At 36.5% G+C, this 22,546-nt stretch overlaps 1 protein-coding gene across 4 annotated transcripts in view; it reads left to right on the forward strand.

Moving 5' to 3' along the window:
- LRRK2 (leucine rich repeat kinase 2) overlaps positions 1-22,546 on the forward strand; it is a 144,859-nt gene that overhangs the window by 102,820 nt on the left and 19,493 nt on the right. For all 4 annotated transcript variants that reach the window (XR_008511898.2, XM_054527124.2, XM_054527122.2 and 1 more), the window contains exons 39-42: positions 3,568-3,668; positions 10,180-10,370; positions 15,498-15,658; positions 21,960-22,130. Coding sequence is in view for 3 of the 4 variants with exons in the window: in XM_054527124.2 (XP_054383099.1) it covers positions 3,568-3,668; positions 10,180-10,370; positions 15,498-15,658; positions 21,960-22,130 (624 nt within the window). In the remaining variant the exon portion in view is untranslated. The remainder of the gene's footprint in view (positions 1-3,567; positions 3,669-10,179; positions 10,371-15,497; positions 15,659-21,959; positions 22,131-22,546) is intronic.

Here is a 22,546-nt window from a genome sequence, read left to right on the forward strand (position 1 = left end):
GCTGAATCCTACATCTTAACCCCAAACTTCAAGGTATACAGGAAAGTACCAGACATAGTGCATCCTTCCTCTGAAGAAATCCCAAACTGTCAGACACAGATCCCTAAAATGTTTATTTTTCCTGCATTAAAATGTGTTTCAGATGAATGGACACGTTTTGAGTAGTGTATGTGGAAACGTCATTTACAAAGTCTGTTTAGTTGGCCAGGTGTAGTAGCTCACTCCTGTAATCCCAGCACTTTGGGAGGCCGAGGCGGGTGTATCACGAGGTCAGGAGTTGAAGACCAGCCTGACCAAGATGGTGAAACCTCATCTCTACTAAAAGTACAAAAAAATTAACTGGGTGTGGTGGTGGGCATCTGTAATCTCAGCTACTCGGGAGGCTGAGGCAGAGAATTGCTTGAACCTGGGAGGCGGAGGTTGCAGTGAGCCGAGATTGTGCCACTGCACTCCAGCCTAGGCGACAGAGCGTCTCAAAACAAAACAAAACAAAACAAAAAAGCAAAGTCTGTTTAGTTACGCATATAGGAAAATGTTTGTGATGACTCTCCCTTCTCTAGACCCATGTCCCATGAATCCATAAATCCCATGTTCATTTACAGAAAGCAGTCTAGATAGGAGTTTCTCAGTCTTTGAGCTGTTGCCATTTTGGCTTGGATAACTCTTTGTTATCAAGGGTCATCCTGTGCACTGCAGAATGTTTGGCAGCATCTCTGTCTATCCACTAGATGTCAGTAGTATCTCCCCTTCCCTCAGGTGTGACAATCAAAAATGTCTCCGGATGTGGGCAAAGATAAGGGGTGGGGTTGAGTACCAGTGATTTAAACAAATTAGGTGTATCCTTCTAAAAACATTTTACAGGTAGCAACTCCAGCATCTTTATATTAGGGTAATCTGGAGAAGGTCATGCCTCTCTCCATTTTCCCTCTTTCCATTTTTATTGTAGGGCAGCAGTGCATTCAGGCTTTTGGTAACTCTTTTTCCCAAGATAGCAGTAACTATTATGCAATGAGTAATACGACCCACCTTAATAGATATGAATAGACTTGTTTTGTGAATATATTTTAAAATATAAATGTATGGGATTCTGTTCATGCATCTGAGAAGCCACGGGGTACGTTTCCTCTTTGTGGAGCTATTTATTTTTCTGGAGAGCCAAGACAGGTATTTCCACTTCAGTGGTGTGATTTGAGGGGTTAGGAAAATTTCCTTGCCTTCAATTTTCTTTCCAACCTAGATATCACAAATACATAATAGTAGTCCTTAACTTTATCTTTGTTTTCAGTCACCTGAAAGACATGACAATCCATACTCCATATTAATGCAGCGGTGATTCTCAAATAGAGAAGGGCTTTAAAAAATTAGAAATCTCGGCCGGGCGCAGTGGCTCACGCCTGTAATCCCAACACTTTGGGAGGCCGAGGTGGGCGGATCACGAGGTCAGGAGATCGAGACCATCCTGGCTAACACGGTGAAACCCCATCTCTACTAAAAATACAAAAAAATTAGCCAAGCGTGGTGGCGGGCGCCTGTAGTCCCAGCTACTCGGGAGGCTGAGGTAGGAAAATGGCGTGAACCCGGGAGGCGGAGCATGCAGTGAGCCGAGATCGCACCACTGCACTCCAGCCTGGGCGACAGAGCGAGACTCCATCTCAAAAAATAAAAATAAAAATTAGAAGTCCCTACTCCACCTTGAAATTTGGATGTATCTCCCTAGAGTATGTTTCTTCTCTATGCTGCATTACAATTTTTCTTTGTTGTTGATAGCTGTCCAGATTGAGCGGAGACAGAACAAGATGCATCTATATGTTTCCATCTCTCCGACCCATTCTCTCCCTTCCGCCTCTACTTGCTTTCTTTCTCTTTTCCCTCTTCTGTTTACCCGATTCTATTTCTGATTCCAGTATGTAACAGTTCCCTCTGAAGCTCTCTCAATACTGACAATCCTAACTAATGGTTTTTAAAAGTCAAATATTAAGTACTGGGGGGATAGAATGAGAGAATACCAAGACTGATAAGATGCAAATAATACTTTTAACATATTTACAATCTAATAGAAATACAAGACATACTCAAATGAGTTAATTATTTTAATATACTCTGTCTCTGAGCATAAAATATAATTATATATGCTCATTATAGACTTATAAAAAATAAATATGTAGAAGCTTTCCATAGATGTGTAATTTCAACACTTGGAAATTACAAGTTGTTATATTTCCTTATAGACTGTTTTGTGTGTATTCACTTATATCCATCAAGTGACTACATTTCAAGGCAATATATGAGAACCATAAATATTGTACAAACAGGATTTGCTAAACGTCGGTGGAGAGTAACAGTCCATGGGGCTGATCATGGTCAGTTTGTGAGGCAGGCCTCCATATCTTGGTATGTATTGGTCCCTATAGGCTTGATATCCCTGGAGATTGAGATAATGGAGTAGCAGAGCTCTTCAAGGGTATGGAGGCCTGAAGGTACAAAGCATGCTCAGGAAATTTTGGCTATTCTGCTTTGTCTAGAGCACTTGTTCTCAACCTTACCTGCTCATTACTAATTCTACTAAGTACAGAATTAAAAGAAGAAAAAAATCTAATGACCATTTCCTCCTGGGACTAATTAGATCAAAATCTTTGAACCTAGACATTAGCGTTTTAAAAAGCTCCTCAGATGTACTGTTCAGCCAGGACTGGGGCAGGGAAAGCTACTGAACTCCAGCCTTGAGAATGAGAAGTAGAACAAGAAGAGAACTTTAAAAGGATTTAGGGGCCACTATATGACTATGGAGCTGAATTTAGATTTGATTTAGTAGGCAACGCGGAATTTGTTTCTGAGCAGGAGAGTGACACAATCAAAGTGGAATGATAAGAAAATTAATTTTGCAAGGGAGAGAGAATGAGTTGGAAGTAAGGAACTCAGGAGGCCTCCTGAGACTCAGCAGAAGGCTCTGAGGCCACCAAATGGGTGTGGTGGTAGTGGAAATGGAGAAGAAGGGAATGTAAATGAGATTACACAGTGGACTGCCAGTGTTAGCCATGGGGTTAGACCAGAGCAAGAGTTAAAATAATTCTTCAATTTTAACTCCAGAAGGGCCTCAAAAAGACTTTTTGTCTTGTTATCATCAGCTATATGGAAGGTAAAATAAAAACTAGTTAGGAGAAAAGGTAATAAATGTGGCTTTTGATAGGCTGTGATTGAGTTGGAAGGGCATACCAGTGAAATCTCCAACATAAAGTTGGAAGTGTAGGAGAGCACTTAGGAGGTGGCTATAAGTGAAAATCTGAAAATTCTCTACATTAAAGGAATAGATGAAGTCACAGAAGTGGATGACATAACTGAGCAGGGTATGTGTAGAGGGAAGACGGGAAGGTTAAGGACAAAATCTTTAGATGTATCTTTCTTGGAGTAGAAGGAATAGGAAATGTTATAGGAGATTTGTTTCGATGAAACAAGTAGGTCAGGCTTCTATTCAAATATACAACAGATATAATTACAACAGATATAATTTATGTAGTTTTTTTTGCTTGGACAGTTTAATTTAAGTGCTTTGTATTTTCTTTTCAAAAGGTGATGGCAGTTTTGGATCAGTTTATCGAGCAGCCTATGAAGGAGAAGAAGTGGCTGTGAAGATTTTTAATAAACATACATCACTTAGGCTGTTAAGACAAGTAAGAAATTCAATAATATAATTATATTAAATTACACATTATTAATCTACTGGAACTCTTATTTTGCATACAGTTGTGAAAATGCAAAATAATGACCACATTTCTACTTGAGTTTAATTATGCAATCCTAGTTTGTCTTTTCTTTGTGGAGTAGAAAGTTTTGTGTTATTTCTCCTGTTGAGAAACAAAGCACTATATTCTGAGAATCCTTATAATCGTGATTTATAGTGTGTTGTAAAATTTTTTGTAAGACTCACTTATACTCCTCTTTTTACTTTAGAACCTTGCTGTTCAAAATGAGCTCCATGGACAAGCAGCCAGGCATTACCTGGGAGATTGTTAGAAATGTAGAAACTTGGGACTTTTCAGTGCCATATTTTTGTCCCTGATACTCCACAGTAGTCAGACTCCTAGCTGTCTCCACCTGCTTCCAGACCTTGAAGCCTAGCAAGCTCCTGACTTCACCTTCTGTTTTCTTCAGAGTATTTATCTTTTACTTTTCTGGCCTAGGGAGTGAATGATTTTTATTTTTATTGAACATGACTTCTATGTGTTCACGGTGAAAGAAGAAGTTTAATGCATGATCTCACATTGCTAATTTGATTGAAGGTTAGAAATCTTAAACCAAAACTCTCACTGATAAGCTTGCACCTCTCTTTTCTGGATTTATCCACTTTAATAAGAACCTCTATTGATTACTTGCTACAAAGATGGAGAAAGTTAGCACACTTATCCTATTTCCTACTCCCTGTCCCTGTCCACTTCCTAAAATTTAAAATTGGTTACATTAATTTTCCTCATATAGTAACAATTATAACTTGGAATGATTTTCAAAACTTTTGTTTTTTTAGTACACCAACTCTAGACAGCATGGACTGACTCCTTGCTATGTGAGATGAGGAAAATTACCACTATTCTTTCTCCTTTTTCCATCACCTTCTCAAGTTCTCTAATTTATTCTATTATTTTTATGTAGTGAAAGTTTATAACATTTATATTCTGTTCTGTACTCATAATTAAATTGTTCACATTTTGTCTATAGTTTGGTTCTGAGAACAAAACCAATAAATGCCATTTATATATTTTTTTATTTGTACAGAACCAAAATATTTCTACTTCTAGATAAAGAAATGCAACCTTCTGTCACTAACTTCCTAATAGAATAGTAAAATTCCAAATATCAAAGTCAAATGGATTCTCTATTGTTATGTATTTATCATCAATCTGTAAAAATAAAGGCATATTTTAATTTGGGCCACATTTTTACCCTGATTTAAAAAAAAATTGTTTTTAGAGATGGAGTCTCACTAGGTTGACCAGGCTGGTCTGGAACTCCTGGCCTCAAGTGATCCTCCCACCTTAACCTTCTGAGTACCAGTGGTGATTTATTTTATGTAGCTTTTTGAGGTTTTCTGATTATATACATATATTTTTAAAAAACATACTTCAGGAAAAGATATATATTTTCATCATGACTTCAAGTGTTTCTAAGTTCTTAATCATACACTTTGTATAACATAATCTACTTTCTTCTTGAAGACATTCCTCATTCAGCACATGACTTACTGCTCTAAACAGGAGCGATGGATTTCTAGGCTGCTTGCGCAGTGATTAATCTATGAGTTAGTTTCCTCGCCCTCTTTGATTATTCTCAATATTTCTTGGATTCCATCCCTTCTCTTGGTTGGATTGTCCTTAGTTTTTGTTGAAGAATATCTTCGAGTAATTTTTTTAAGAAAAGGTGTTTGTAAGGTAAATGTTTTCAGTCCTTACATGTTAAAAAATCTTAGTTTTGCCCTCCCATGTGGTGGATATGTTATCACACTTTATTTTTTAGGAATCTAGGTTTGAAATAATTTTTCTTCAAAATTTGAAGAAAATTCCATTGATTTTTAGTGCCCACTGTTGCTAATGAGAAGTCTGCAGTCAGTCAGATGTTTGCTCCTATCTAGGATACCTTTAACTTCATTTTGAAAACTGAAAATTTGATCTTTTGAATTTCATTTGTTTTCAGTGTTCTGAACCTTTACAAGTATGTGTTTGTGTGTAGGTTGTTTTTCATTCCATCTAATTCATTATTTTGTGAAAAATTGTCTTCTGTGTATTCTCTTCTATTATTTATTATTTCCTCCCTAACATTTATTAATCATCTTTATTGACAGCTACTATGTACCAGGTTAGGTGATGGGATATATGATAAATATATAGTAGTAAGCTAAACCCAGTCAAGGCCATCTGCTTCTCTGGAGCCTATATCTAGTTACTTATGATTCATTATTGCTTATCATTGCTCCAAGAGTATATATTAGATGACAAGCCTTCTGGGTCTGTCATCCATATTTGAGTTCCCTTTTCAAGTTTTATCTATAATTTCTGTTACTTACTTGACTGTCTCTTACAGGTTTTTAATTTGTTTTTCAGAATTGCATCATCTATTATTTAGCTTTCTGGTGAATTTTGTTTTGATAATCATATTTTCCATTTCCAGCAATTCTTTCCATCCCCTCTGGTTGTTCCTTTGTAGCCACGTTTTTGGATAAAATGTCCATGAGTGTTTCTGTTCATGTCAATTAGAATTTTTTTGTGTGTTACTTGCATTACTGCTGTTTTCTCTGAGGTTATTTGCTCTGTGGGTTCATCTTGATCTTTCTCTTTTATCTTGTCAGTTTTCCAAATTGAGTAGTTTTGGGTGACTTTGTATGAAGTAAGTACTATATTGATTGTTAAAGAAGGACTGTATTGATTATTAAAGGTGACTAGAATGGGCATTCTTCACATTCATGTAGGTTTGCTTGTTCAAGTTACCACTTTGTGAACAAGAAGGTTAGACCATAGACTTTTAAGGGCTGCATACTACTTAAGGATACTCTGTTCTTTAGGTTACATGGGCAGGGATCACTGCTGAGACCACACCTGCCAAAGGAAAGCAGGCTTTGCTCTCGAGATGCTGGGCTTGAAACTGTTTCCCCTCCGCTTAGTGCTGCATTATTTTTTTCTCTTCTTAATCTGCTGCAGAGTATCTAGATCAGGGTGTCCAATCTTTTGGCTTCCCTGGGCTGTACTGGAAGAATTGCCTTGGGCCATATGTAAAATACACTAACACTAATGATAGCTGATGAGCTTAAAAAAATTGCAAAAAAAAAATCTCATAATGTTTTAAGAAAGTTTATGAATTTGTATCGGGCCACATTCAAAGCCATCCTGGGCCACATGCGACCTGTGGGCCATAAGTTGGACAAGCTTGTTCTAGATACTTCAGACTCTGTTCTACATCTCTTCATAGGTCAATAACTTGCTGCAATGAGCTTATCAGATAAATTATGTTCACTTTTCATCCATAAAAAAAGTCTTGGGAGGTACTCACCATAGGATTGGTTTAATCCAGTGACTCTGGCCAATTTTCTTTAAAATTCCTTTAACCTTGGTATATTGATTTAATTCCTTCAGAATGGCTTTTCCCATTGTGATAAACTGGTTCCAGGCTTCATGATTACTTATTCCAAGTACAGAAGAAAAGAGGATGCCTCTTTTGAGGACTTGTATTTCAAAGGAATCAAATGGCCTACATAATAACCCATTAAATAAATAGATGTCTCTCAGCCCCAGTGAGTCATCTGTACTTTTCTCAACAAGTACTATGTTCAGGGCAATGCTTTGTGCTAATTGGCTTTAGGCGTTTTTTTACCAAACTGATCACTGTGGCCCTGAGGGTGCTGTTACTTAGAATATTCTCACCTTTTCTGAGAGGCTGATGTTGGGCTCACTTCCCCCTGAACTAAAGTCCGTGGGCTGCATGGGTGAGGGTTGAGTAACTCAGCAAATATCACGGTACTCTAAGGAGGAAAGGAAGGGGAATATACACTGTTAGTTAACAGTGTACTCCTGTATTCTCTCTTGTTTGGATACTACTGGGGATTTCTTTCTTTTTCTGAGTCTTTATTGACATTAGGAATGAGAGAGAGAAACAGGGTGAGAGAGGAAGTAAAATTAAATGCGAATTCTTCCATCTTATACCAGAACTCAACTGTATTTTTGGAATCTATATATCCTTACTTTTCCCTTGATTTATTACGAAAAATTCTTAGTGGCTACACTAAGTAAATTTTGTAACCTTTAAAAAATACATAGTTATAATATTTTAGGTACTCTGAGTAATAGAAAATTTCATGTGTGTACAAAATATCCCGGGGGCATTTTAATTATTAGTAACAACAGTCGCACTGTAGTTCTAGAACCGAATTGAACATTTTATATATAGAAGCTTATCTGTGAATCAAATCTGGCATAATCTCTTTTAATGTGTAGGTAATTTGTTATATAAATTGATTTTTTGGCCTTGTTAGTTGTCAGCATGCATTTCAAATTTAAACAATGTGTTTGGGGAGCTATGGTGGAAATCAGTACATTAAAAATATCTACAGAGCCAATTAGTATATAAGCAGGGAGGCAAACTAAGGGAATGGTGGAAGAAATTAAAAAAAAAAAGGGATGTGCATAAAGTGCTTCTTCTCTTTAAAAAAAAAAAAAAGAAAAAGACAACAACAAAAAGAAAGAAAACTGACATTTGACGGTCATTCTACCAGTAGTCATGGGGCAGATCTATATTACACTGTACTATTATGCTCTTTTTACTTTGCAATCAGTGAGTTGCTTTTCCAGGATTAAAAATTTGGATTAGACCTCTGTCTGTGCCTATGAAAACAAGCAGAGCTAACTTAACTCATTCTCATCAGTTCTAACCAACTGACATGGGCATTAAAAAAAGATTTTATCTACTAAGCAAATATGATCACAGTCTGAAGCTTTGTTCTTGGAAAATCCCCTCTCAGGGTGTTCAGCCTTTCTTCTTCAGCTTGCAGAATTCTCCATGTTTCAGTTTCCTGATAAATCAGTGGGCGCCGCTACTCCACATCTTTGAAGCTAGTTGTTAAGAAGCAGCGCTTCTGCAGCAATCACAGTTTAAAGCATGAATCAATTTAACATCACATAAGCTATACATTTCAATGGAGTTACAGTTTCAGAGTAAAGTGCAATATACAGTATAAAGCGAATCTGGAATTCAAGAACAACAATGTCATAAAAGAGGCTGTGAAGTCTCACATGATGTGGGCCACAAAGAGGATTGTTGCCATTCAGATCTTAGCTCAAATACTACCACATCCTCAGAGTGGCCTGCCATGGGCCACCCTTACTAAGGCAATCCCTCTGTTCAAGCCAAAATGATATCTCGGACTTTTTTTGAATTGCAGAGAGATTGTTGCAGCCAGGGATTGCCTTAGTAAGCGTGGCCCACGGTGGGCCTCTCTGAGGATGTGGTAATATTTGAGGTAAGATCTGAATGGCAAGACTTCAGCCATGTGAAGGGTGGAGGGATTTCTAGGGAAAGGGGTCAGCACAGGCAAAGACCCTATGATGGGAAGAAGCTGGGCACAGCTTGGGATTGAATGAATGCCAATGTGGCTGAAGGGTGTTGATTGAAGAGGAGGGGAAAGGAGAAGGTCTGGGAGGCCTGGGGCATGATCAGATCAGGCAGTGAGGCCATGGAACTAGATGGGATTTTCATCTAAGAGAAATGGGAAGTCATTAGAGAGTTTTCAGGAGGGGATGATATGTATTTCTTTGAAGTTGAGCATTATCCTCGGTAAACTCTTGTAGTCGTTAAACCAGAGACTATGGGCAGGTTTTACCTCATATGCCAGTTGCAGCTGATTAGTAGTGGCTATAGAGAATCCTGGGCTGAGAAGGATTCTGTGGCTAACCAGAATTCAGTAGATGAGTTTGAAATGGCCTGTTAGTATGACTATACTGTATGCACTGTTTCTGCATTAAATGTCTGATAAAAGCAGAGCCAAAGGAAAACTAGAATTTAAAAATTTAATTCTGACAAATACAGTTGACCCTTGAAAAACATAAAGGTTGTGGTGCTGACCCCTTGTGCAGTCAAAAATTTGCATATAACTTTTGACCTCTCCAAAAAACTGAACCACTGATAGCCCACTGTTGACTGGAAGCTTTACTGATAACATAAACACTTGATTAACACATGTTTTGTATGTTACCTGTATTATATACTCCATAAAGCAAGCTAGAGAAAAGAGAATTTTATTTGAAAAATCATAAGGAAGAGAAATATATTTAATCTTCATTAAGTAGAAGTGGATCATTATAAAGGTCTTCACCCTCATCATCTTCACACTGAGTGGGCTGAGGAGGGGGAGATAGAGGAAAGGTTGGTCTTGCTGTCTCAAGAGTGGCAGAGGTGGAAGAAAATTTATGTATATGTGGACTCATGCACTTGAAACCCATGTTGTCCATGGGTCAACTGTAGTTTCAAAACCAGCTTTTTATTACTGAAAATATGGGAAAAAATCTCAGAGAAGAAATGGAAAGTTTGCTATGATCCAGTCATACAGAGAAATCCATGGTCAGCCTGTTGATGCACTTTAAAGAAGGAGATACGTGGGTAAGACCTGATATTGAATTACTCTTAGATAATTTTGGACTTTTGCAGGAGCTGGTGGTGCTTTGCCACCTCCACCACCCCAGTTTGATATCTTTGCTGGCAGCTGGGATTCGTCCCCGGATGTTGGTGATGGAGTTAGCCTCCAAGGGTTCCTTGGATCGCCTGCTTCAGCAGGACAAAGCCAGCCTCACTAGAACCCTACAGCACAGGATTGCACTCCATGTAGCTGACGGTTTGAGGTAAGTAGGTCGTGTTGTTTTCTATTCGGTGCATGACAAGTGTGACCCCAGACTTACTCTCAGGTTCTGAGAACACTTCCCAGTAACACTGTGCCCCAGTAACAATTTATAAACAATTTGGATGAAAACTACCATTTCCCTGATCAAATTTTGTAATTTCAGAAAATAAGAGTATGGAAACCATGCAGAACCTCATAGGAAGTAGTAATAGACTTTGAACCCACAAGTTCTGCTCTAGAACCCGTCATCTTAACCCTGTACTGATCTGCCTTCTATAAAAATGTATAAGTTAGTCTTCATAGTATCAAAGTAAGTATCAATTACATGATTCCAATGAGGAAAGATGAGTCCATACTTCTCAAGGGGACTAGAGTGATTCATGTTGGATTCTTTGGCATGACCATCTCACGTGTCTCAGAGGCACACGTAACCCTGCAGCCAGAGCAGGCTTTGGAGAGGGAGCACACTGGAGTGGAAAGGCTGTGGTCTTTGAAGACAAAAGGCCTGGGATTAGTTACTATTCCACACATTTAGTAACTGTGATTTTATATCTCTGATTCCCATTTTTTAAATAGTCTGTGAACCATGACTAATATTTAATGCATAAAATTGTGATGACTTCTGTAATAATTGAAGACATTCCAGATGAAACTCTTGATGTCCCCTCTGCCATTGATCCCCAACCCCAGTCACCCTGTTACACCTGAGAGTCACCTTACGTTCCTTTCTTCCTCTCTCATCTCACAGCTAATCCTTCAGCAAATCTTTTCAGCTCTGCCACCAAAATATATCTTAATGCTTCTAACAATTTCTCTCACTAACATCTAAATCTGAGCCAGTATCATCTCTCATTGCCTACTGGTCCCCTGCTTCTACCTCTGTCTCATGATATGTCCCATTCTTCACCCAGCCTCTGGAGTGATTTTTCTAACATGAAAGTTGGATCAGGACTTGTTCCTGTTATCACCCCTCCCCTGCCTTATTTATTGGGTACAGTGTTCAGCCACTCCCATCCCTGAGGTTCCTTGCAGATATCAGAGGCTTTATGTCTGCTGTTGATTTCACTCAGGAATGTCTGACTCCCAGATGTGCTCTCTACTTATTATAAAGGATTATCTGAATCTATCTGAATCCTTTCAATCAGGACTCTCAGCAGAGAGGATGTCCCCAACGACCCTTTGTCTCTCCAGCTCCTATAGGACTATTGCTGCCTAGGATTCTTTATGTTTTCATTTTTAAAAAATTTATTTATTGTCTGTCTTGCCATCAGAATCTAATTACCATGAAAGAAGGGACTTTTCGTCTTGTTTGCCATTGTATCTCTAGCTCCTAAAATAGTAAGCCTTCAGAATTACCGTGTTGACAGTAGGGGAAGAGGGAGAAAGGAGGAAAGAAGGAAAACAGTGCCTGGCGCATAGAAGCCAAGCAGTGTATGCAACTTTCCTTCTCTTCTTTCTCTTCTGAAATGCTGTGAATATGCCTTTTAGGTAGTATCCAGTAGTGTCCCTTCCTGAAAGGGTCCAGAAACTACTGAAAACTGTACAGATTATGAAATGAAACAGGGTGCAGGGATTTGGATTTGAGTTGATGTTTCTGCTTTTGAACACCAGGGGGAACCTTGGGTTAAATTAATCTAGGTAAAGTGCAGATTAGTCTCCTGTGTTTCGATGCCCTCTTTCCTTCATTTAACTAACTCTAGGTTCTAGTTTTTCCCTAATTCTTCCACAAATCCCCAAAGTGTTTATTTATAAAGTGAAGAATTGGTATTTTTTTAACACTGTTCGAAACACCTTATCTCTAAAATGACTTATTCTAGTTCTCTGAAACCTTACTTTAAATAACAAATCCAGCAGTTTCTGATGAAGTAAATGAAATGTCAGCATATTTTAAAATAATTTACCTAATTTGTTCTTAGCATAATGCCAGAAAAGCTTTCTGGATTTTGTATCACAAAAGGCTAGTAGATTTCAGTAGCTATCAATCTTCTACCAGCACTAAGTATATTTTAAAAACTCAGCATTAAGGTTTATTTTCCCAAGTATGTTTCAGCACAGGAAATAAAATCATGCTCGTTTGGAGTCCCTTAAATGCTGGAGCTGTTTAGTGACATACAAGAACTTTCTTCACGTTACATGCTCTCTCTTCCTCCAACTTGCTTTTAACTGTTAGCTTACTTCTCCAGTTCAATCCACTTTGTTTGAACTCTTTATCATAATTCTATAAAACTTATGAAAATACAGTCAACTGTATTTTCTGTATGTTTCTGTGTTTCAATATCTTCAAAATGGAATGTACTGCCTTGGTACATCACCCATTATGAATCTGTTATTTCTGTTATATCCCACACTTGCCAGGCCAGGATACTTGTCCCATCCAGGCCAAACAGCTTCCCCCAAAAGCAAGTGTGCATTTCTCCACCAGGTCCTTGACTCTATTTTACATTATCTTTTTAGTCAATTCATTTATTTTTATGCCGCTCCTGCTGTCTTGGTTCAGTATGTCCAGGGAATTTTCAGAATTTCTTTTCTAAAATAAAAATCGATTTGTGCTTGCAATTCCTTGGCAGTTCTCAATTATCTGAAAAGTGCATCCAAACTTCTTGGCATAGCATCAAAGCTCTTTCTGTATGCCACTTGCTTCCCTTTGCAGCCCCTGCCACCCCACTGCCCACACTGCATTCTAGCCATGATGACAGGCTTGAATTTTCAGTTATGCTCATGTCTGTCCATCACTGTATTTGTTATTCCTCTCTTTCCACCAAGTTGTCTGCCTAGAGAGCTCATTTTCTTTAAGAATTTCCTCACATACCATCTCTACTATGAAGCTCAAGTGTGTCATGAAGTGTTAGCTTCTCCAACTTGTGTTTCTTGCACATGCTCTGTGCAAGACATTGACTTAGGTGCTAAAGAGGGAAAGCTAGATATTATATTGTTCTTGAGGCTGAAAGCTTACAATCTAGTAGGAGAGTCAACTTTGCTGTCTTTACCTTAGTGTTTTTCTCCCTCTGTGCTTCCCTAGCATGTGGTACTTACATATTTCTGGAATCTTGTTTAAACACCTGTTTGAGGACTGTTTGAGCACAATTCTTCTGGATTGTGACACCCTCAAGGGAGCAGAGATACAAAGATGGCTTTGTATACTAAATGACTGGCCCTCATAGATACCTAGTACATATTTGTCAAATGAATGAATGCATTCTATTTATGGAATAATTCTATTCAGAATCAGGTAAAGTTTACTTTAAGCTATGAAGAAAGAAGTCTCTTAGCAACTCTTACAATAATCACAATCAAAGAATGACTGTTTAACTTAATATAAACCAGTTTGTTTTAATAAAATATTTGACAATAGTCATGGTTACACAATGCATAAGTTATGGCTAAATTATTGTCAGGAAGGAAAGATCTTATTATTTCAAAAGCTATTTTGCTAGTCTATTAAAAGCTATTAGAACTGCACTTCTTAAGATTAAATTCTATAATTGAACATTTTAACTAACCAAGATATTATCTCTTTCCCACTGACATTATTTCAAATTAAGCTTAACTATTTCTTTTTATCCTTTGGAAGTATTCTGAAAGAGTTTGTGTTCTATAAATATACTTAAAGAGGCATGTCTTATAAAGGATTTGGATACTATTCAACGATGTATGACTTGGCTTTAGCTTTTTTATTCTTAATCTCTCAGCTTTTCTCTTCAGCAGGGGAAGAGTACCTAATGGCCTTTCAGTAAGCCCTTGGTAAATTTTTCTTTCAAGCCCATTACTTACTCTGAAGGTCAACTTCATTAGTGTATTTATCTTATTTTTTTCAGCCCAAAATAGGTATATTGAAATGAATGGGCCTAATGTCAAATGTCCCAACTATATCCTGGAAGAGAGAGAATCTTCAGCTGTATTGGTTGATGCAGTTAAATAATATGTACTCTCCAGGCCATCATACAATTGAAAGTTCAGGGTATCATTGCTGCTCTGCTTCTAATCCTTCCAGAAGTGATTGGTGCTAGGTGATGGAGTAACTATTAATTGATATAATGTGAGCCAAAACCAACAGTCACGAATAAGCAAAGGATTTAAATTTAACTCCATTAAGTCTTGTGAAAAATTATTTTCAACATAGGTTATAACATACCTGTGACATCACATGAAATGCTATAGTCAATTTGGCATCATGGGGCAGAGAAGACAGAGCTGGAAATCAGAATTTTATAGACATCTAATGTGATAATAACATTAGTAGCTGAATGCGGTAAGCTCTTTGACCATGTTTCCAGAATGGATAAGACCTGGTTGAGATGAAAACTTTATGCTGTTTTTTTATATTAACTATCTTTTACTTTTTGCCTGAAATGTCCAACTCTAGTTGCTCATGATTGCGTGGGTCAGGCTCCAGAAGGATGGACTTTAACATTACCCATCATCTTTTCCAAGACAAAGTTGTATTCATTCTAACTCTTAGCCCCAAATTTTCTTTTTTAACCTTAATATCTAACATGATTAGGTTTATGGTAAATTATATACTCAAACAGAAGAAGAGACTAATAGCAAGAAAAAGTCTTATATTTTCATTTGTTTTCATCCAAAAAGTAGAAAATATTTTCCAAACATTGGGAAACATTTTAGTCAGAAAAATAAATATCAATGATAAATAGAATAGAGAAAAATTTGAAGGCTGAGCTAAACCTCTATATGGTTTTAGGAAAATCAAAACTATTAAATAAATGGCAAGTACAACAAAATCCCATCAATTCTTATTTAACATATTTACATTTTGAAATAGTTAAAATATTCATATGATCATTGAGGGAATTCAGAATTGCCTTTAAGTAATTGTTCACATATACAAAAAAAAGTCTCCAAAAATTGGGTCTTTGCCTGAGATAGATTTGTCTTAAAATTGAAATCATTCACTTATCAAATTTGACTTTTTTAAAGCATAACTTTGCTTTGTAATATTAGACTTATATGTTTTGATTTTCTTCTACAATATCTCTTAACTTTAAGGGTCAAAGTGAGCACAGAATTTTTGATGCTTGACATAGTGGACATTTGTATTTAAGGAAATTAGGACAAAAATTATTATAGTGTAATCACATTTGAATAAGATTTCCTGTGCATTTTCTGGCAGATACCTCCACTCAGCCATGATTATATACCGAGACTTGAAACCCCACAATGTGCTGCTTTTCACCCTGTATCCCAATGCTGCCATCATTGCAAAGATTGCTGACTATGGCATTGCTCAGTACTGCTGTAGAATGGGGATAAAAACATCAGAGGGCACACCAGGTAGGTGATCAGGTCTGTCTCGTTATTCTGTCTTCAGGATGGATAACCACTGACCTCAGATGTGAGTTCAGAAGAGTCAAAAGGAAAACAGAGTCTATCACATTGTGAACAGAGGTTTATTTTGTGAAAAAATGCAAGCATTACATTGTGATTTTTATCATTGTATTTTGTAGGAAAAAAACAATTGTAATGTTTCAGGGCAAAAACTGAATAAAAAGAGAATGTTTGATACTAAGTTATGTTTAAAAGTTAGATTTGTCGATTATTTAGATACTCTAGAGGTCATAAAAAGTAACAGCAAAAACTTCAGTCTAGGTACTGTTGACACTTGTGAGGCAAATCAAATTCAGGTCCACAAATTCTTTTTCATAATTCTGAAACCCAAAGAACTCTGAAAACCCCAAGTTTTTTTTTTAAAAGTGACTAATTTGGTGTCAAAACCTAAGCAAGCTGACTTGATGCTTGTTACAATCTTTATTTCTCATGCTCAGTGTGAATATGCATACATTTTGCTGCAGAAATATATACATGTTTGAGTACAGGGGGCTGGCCATGACCCTACTGAGGGTTTCTGTACACATCACCGTCTACCCCATGGAATCTTACCTCCCTTTCTCAGTTCTCACTCCACTTCTTCTACTCAAATTCATCAGAATGCCAAGCTCAGAATCCTGAAAAGCAGTTATGGGGCCAGTGATCTGTACAGACATGTTGTCTCAGACATCAGTTTGAGCAGGAAGTAAATCATTTAGGGGTTGGCATTTGTTTGGAGTATGGGGAACACTCTATCTTTAGGGAAACTTTATATAGTTAGTTATTTGTAAGTAAAATTACAGGTGGCTATACATCATCTTGATGATTGCAACTCAATTAAATCACCATGCCTGGCACAGAAGAAAATATGCTAGAGGATATCTCACTAGGGAAAAGGTTCTAGTTCGTTTCCTGCCCACTCAACTTTTGTACTTAGATAAGCAAATGGCCCCAGATTCCAATGCCTGGTTTTATTTTTGCTCCAAATACATATATACTCTTTTGTTTTGCATAGTTACATTTTAGAAGTAGACTGTGTATTCTCATAAACACTTCAAAGTGTGTGTTCTGGCTGAGAGTGTCTCTGTGTTGTTCAATAATAATAAAACTACTTATAATTTTTTGAGTACCTGCTGTGCGTCAGGCCCAGTGCCAGGTATATTAGAGACAAGATCTCTTATCCTCATGCCAGGGCTGGAAGTTAGCTATTAGTTTCTCATTTGCCAAATGAGAAAACTGAGGCTCAGGGAGATTATATAACTTGCAGAATATCACTCAGTAATTGGCCAAGATAAGAATTCAGTCTAAATGAGAACCAGATCCAGAGATATTTGGCTTTAAATTCTATAGTCTCTCTTAAACCATATGCAACTCTTAACATGAAGACGCTTATTTAATCTTCACTATTAAAAAAGTCAAAACAAAACAACAGAGCCATGAATAACAAATGTTGTCAATGAGAGGTTTGGAAAAACAATCTTAAAGGATGAAATTCCATAGACCTCATATATTCCCACCTGGAAAAAGTGGGCATGGGACAGTGATTTTCTCTTGAAAGATCTGCTCATTTTTGTCATGGGACATGAAGGTGGACAGGACCACTCAGTTTCTTCTTTCTGCATCTCCCAACCCAGTCGTTCTGTTCATGGGGTGAAAATCTGTTGTTGAAGCCTTGTCTACTTAATTGGACAGTGGATCTCTCGGGTCCCTATGGGCTGTGCGCTTGTACTTGAGCTCTGCTTCTTCGCTCTGTGGTCTGGGCCAGCTAGCAGCCAGCTCAGTTCACCTTGGTTCAGACTCATGGCCTTTCATTTTCAGTATCTGACTTCCTGGTTTTGCTCAACACCTGTCTAAAATGTAATATCCATCTGATTCTTCATACCAAGCCACACAATTGTTCCTGATCCCTTTTAATCTCCAATATTGAATGGTGGTAACATAAATACGGAGACAGATCATGTCAGAAACCCAGGGCCTAATCTTTTCTTGTCTGCCTGCTCTTCTCACAGGCTGCTTATTATTGTAAGCTTTTTTTTTTTTTCTGGCTGTAACCTAGATTTTCTCTTTATCATTACTCTATTTATTATTGTTAGAGCACTTCTAATTATCTCAGCCCTAAACTCTGCCACCAATTTTAAATAACAATAACTCTCACTCCTACTAATACTGCTATTACTCCTACCATCACCAAACTTTTTCTTCCCCAAAGCAGTTCTGTTTGGGAAGAAAATAGTTCCCTCTCATACAATTTCAGTTATCTTCTTGTCTTTTCCGTTTAAGGAATCTTCCTGTTAATGTTACATCTTTTAACATGGAAACTTCTAGAGAAACAAAAGATGATGGATTTGTTAAACTTTTTGGGTGCATTTTTCTACTAACTCTTACTGCAGTGTGTGCATTATGAGTGTGGGTCCATTATGGCTGTATTAGGAGCAGAACCTTCCAGAGCATAAGCGATGTGCTGGGCTTGTGCTTAGCTCTATCCATGAGTTGAGTATCTCAATCCTTAGGACCCTCTGACATATGTGCTATTATTATTTCTAGTCTATAGATACAGAGACTAAAGTTTAGAGAATATAAAAAAACATTTACAAGGTCCTATGGGACAAAAACTGTAGGACAAAATGCAAACCCAAGCAGCCTGAGAGCAGAGCTCCTGGTCCAGCACTGTGATAGCAGGGAATGCAGAGACAGAAACAATGCAATTATTGACAGGGACTATGGTGCTGTGTCTGTCCACATTTTGAAAATAATTATGGTTTGTGTATTTTCACCTTTAAATAACTTGGAGAGTTTCAACATTAACTCAGTCAAATGGATATATTTATATTATATCCTGCTGGGAGTGACAGTTAATTCTGGGTCCTGTGGCAATTGCACTTTTGACTGAGATGAATGCTGACTGATGGCTTTAACATTTAACTAATGTGATAATATTTAACACACCCATATAAATACTATAGTCTTCGGGTAAATAAAATGTTACTGGCTGGACATACATGAATATCTGATGGAGATTATGGAACATACTCTACTCATACTTCTCTGAAAGTAAAAAATAAAATATATGTTTCAGTACACAATGTGATATATACTCAGACTTAATTCATAAATTTCTGTTATTCTTCATCTGTGGATCTTTTCTTTATTTACTTATTGCGTTTATTAAAATGCAGGCTTCTCTGAAAAATTATTTTTAAAAATAGTTTTTAGACAATGAATCATATTTTCTCAAGTACTTTAACATTGTAATCATTATGATAATTCTCCAAGGGGAAATTATACTTATTTTTTATTCATTTATTCATTCATTTGACAACAATACATTGAACATTTACTGAGCACCAAACTGGCTCTACCACTTAATAAGTGGCATGATGTTCATCAAGAAATTGTTAGTGCAATCAAGAACACTAGAAATTCATTGGATGAATTTAAAGAAGCTTTTAGAAGGGTATTATATTATAATTGAGACACTTTATGAATATATAAATAATATTATGTTTTCATGCTAGAGATCATGCCAATGAAGATATTTACTTTGAAAAGGGGAAGATTAGAAGTTTAAAAGCATTTCCATATTGAAGTAAATATTCATTTCCATATCTTCACAGTTATCTTTCTCTGAGTTCTCTGACTCATTGTGAAAAAAAATTCCAACCTTCTTCACAGCTCTACGATCTTCAGATTGTTGCCTAGAAGGGTAAAAACTATTGTAAAAGGATGTGTGCACTGGATGAGAATTTAGAATCAGACGAAATGACCCCTAGAGTCTTTTCCTGCTTTAAGAGCCTGTGATTCCAGAATCTAACAGTAAAAAATATGCTGAACATTTTAATAGTTTTTGAATAGTACCTGGATATAATAGATACCTAATAAATGTGCTCAATGAATAATAAATAACCGGTTAAGATTTAAATAAGCCTCCGAAATCTCTTTCACATTCTAAGAAGGGAAGCATAAAGGTTGTTAATGAACTAGTGACTGTGTGGGTAGCTCACTATTTTTAAGTACTCTTGACTTTGCTGTTCATTATCTGTGTGGCCTTAGGAAAATACATACATTTCTGAAAGGATTATGTCATTTATAAAATAGAAAGTCCTTATCTGTCTACCACAGATGATCCTTGTGCATATCAAATGAAATGTTCAATAAGGTGTCTGTAAAATAGTAGAGAGAGATGAATTAGGAGCTGTTGTGATTTGTTTACATTATGTCAGAGGTGCACTTTATTAGGGATATGTTTTATCTTAATTACACAATTCTTTAACTTAGATTGTGAGAATTATATTATGGTTATATAGGAAAATGCCCTTATTCTAAGGAAATGTATAATATATTTAGGTCTGAAACATCATATCTGTAACTTAATATTAGTATGCAAATTATGCTAATTTGCATGATAATTAATTATATGTAATTATATTAATATATTACTATGTATACAATATATTTACATACATATATGTGGGGGAATGTTATCAGTTAGTGTAGTAGGGGTTATCATGCTCAGATTCGATGTCTCCATCCTTCCAACTCCTCATGCTTTTCCAGCACGGTGAGGACTGCTGAGCTCCGTCTTTTGCTGGTAGTCTGTCTGTCAAATAGAACTGTTTCCAAATTCAGTCATTTACTCCTTGAAGGCTATGAATTCATACTTCGTTATATTTTTCTGGCTGCATATTTAAATTACTCTAACAATCATATAAGTTCATTGTAAAAATTTTGGAAATAAAAAGGAAGATAAAATGCACAGATAATTTTAGCAAATGAAATAAAAATTATATTGGGATGTATTTTTTCCTAGATTTTAATTATGTACATTCCCATCAACTTTTTATTTTGAAAATGTTTAAGCCTACAGAACAGTTGAAAGAGTAATACAGGCTGGGTGCAGTGGCTTCTGCCTGTAATCCCAACACTTTTGGAGGCCGAGGTGGGTGGATCACTTGAGGTCAGGAGTTCAAGACCAGCCTGGCCAACATGGTGAAACCCTGTCACTACTAAAAATACAAAAATTAGCTGGGCATGGTGGTGGGCACCTGTAATCCCAGCTACTCGGGAGGCTGAGGCAGGAGAATCGCTTGAACCCAGGAGGCGGAGGTTGCAGTGAGCCAAGATCACACCTCTGCACTACAGCCTGGGCAAGAGAGTGAGACTCCATCTCAAAAAAAAAAAGAAAAGAAAAAGTAGTAAAATATACACTCATACTCATATACCCTATGCATAAATTCATTGATTATTTACTTTTTGCCCTACTTGTTCTTTCTTGCTCTCTTTGCGTATGAATGAATCATTGAAATTAAGTTGTAGACATCATGCCATATCATCTCTGAACAGTGTGTATATTTCTTTAGAATAAGAATGTTTCCTTACGTAATCATAATACCATTATCACAGCTAAGAAAATTAATTCAGTTGATTTTTTCCACGTATTTGATAACTTTCTGTCTATCCAGGATTATATCTTACATGTTCTTTTAATTTATGTCATAGCATATCATCTTAGAAAGTGATCCCTAAGCTACTGCATGGTATACATTGTTTAACCATTTCCCTTTGTGATTGGATGTCTTTAGGTTGTTTATATTTTTATTATTATCACAAATGTTGAAATCACTCTTTTTTTCTGAAGAATTTAAAAGTAATTTATCTGTCTTGTGGAACAAAAGATTTATTTCCCCTTAAAAGAATTTCAGGCATGAACCCGAGAGAGAAGGCTTTTTTTTGTTTTAGTTGTTGTTTTTATTTTTATTTTTTATTTTTTGGGTAGAAGGAGCAGAGAGAAAAGTTCAGGAAATAATGAGAGCGTTAGAATTTTGGTCAGGTTAAAGTGAGTTGGAGTGAGGTTTAGAAATCTCCTTTCTACTCATCTCTCCTGTCCTGGAAATAGTTAATATTAGGAACGAGAAAAATGATATAGGTTTTCCTAGTACACTTTATTTCTTAATTATGAAATACTACTTAATAACTTACCATTGAATGTTTATCCTTATTATCCTTCAAGGTAATTTTATTGAAGATTGAAGATCTTATATTAAAGATTGAAGGATTTTATTATCCTTTGAGGTCAGCCTTGGGTGGTGAGATGTTATGAGACAGGACAATTAATTGACTTGATCAAGGTACCTGGTTATAAAAATAACACAGCCTGGTTTAGAACATCTCTTCCTACTCTCTTGTTTGGCATATAGCCCAAGTGTGTACCTCCTTGGATGTATGAGCCCTGATGTTGGTCATATTTATTATTTTATCTGCTTACTTTCAGGGTTTCGTGCACCTGAAGTTGCCAGAGGAAATGTCATTTATAACCAACAGGCTGATGTTTATTCATTTGGTTTACTACTCTATGACATTTTGACAACCGGAGGTAGAATAGTAGAGGGTTTGAAGTTTCCAAATGAGTTTGATGAATTAGCAATACAAGGAAAATTACCTGGTAAGTTCTGTTTTCTGTACAATGAAGATTTTTTTTCTTAATATCAGCAGCTTCATTTTTATTTAATTGTAGCTGTATGCTTAATTCCTTAAACAGATGATCATTTTTGTTTAGTGCATAAATATTCTTAAATCCTGTGATATATTAATAAAAATCACCTGAAAAAGGTAGCAGTTTTAGGCTTTTTAAAAAATCCGAAATTAATACTGGTGTATTTAGTATTATGTTTAGAAACGTACTCAGAGAAGGAAATTGCTGTTAGAACTCCACATTTGGTGATTTTTAATTTTCATAAAGAATTACTGTGTACTCATTATCATGGAATGTTTTCATTTTCTTGGAGTGAAATAATTTACATGCAGGAATGGAAGACTGAATGATCTATAATAATAATTTTTAGTAAGAATCGGTAAATG

This window comes from Pongo abelii, chromosome 10 (assembly GCF_028885655.2).
Source record: "Pongo abelii isolate AG06213 chromosome 10, NHGRI_mPonAbe1-v2.0_pri, whole genome shotgun sequence".
In the NCBI taxonomy this organism is placed as follows: domain Eukaryota; kingdom Metazoa; phylum Chordata; class Mammalia; order Primates; family Hominidae; genus Pongo; species Pongo abelii.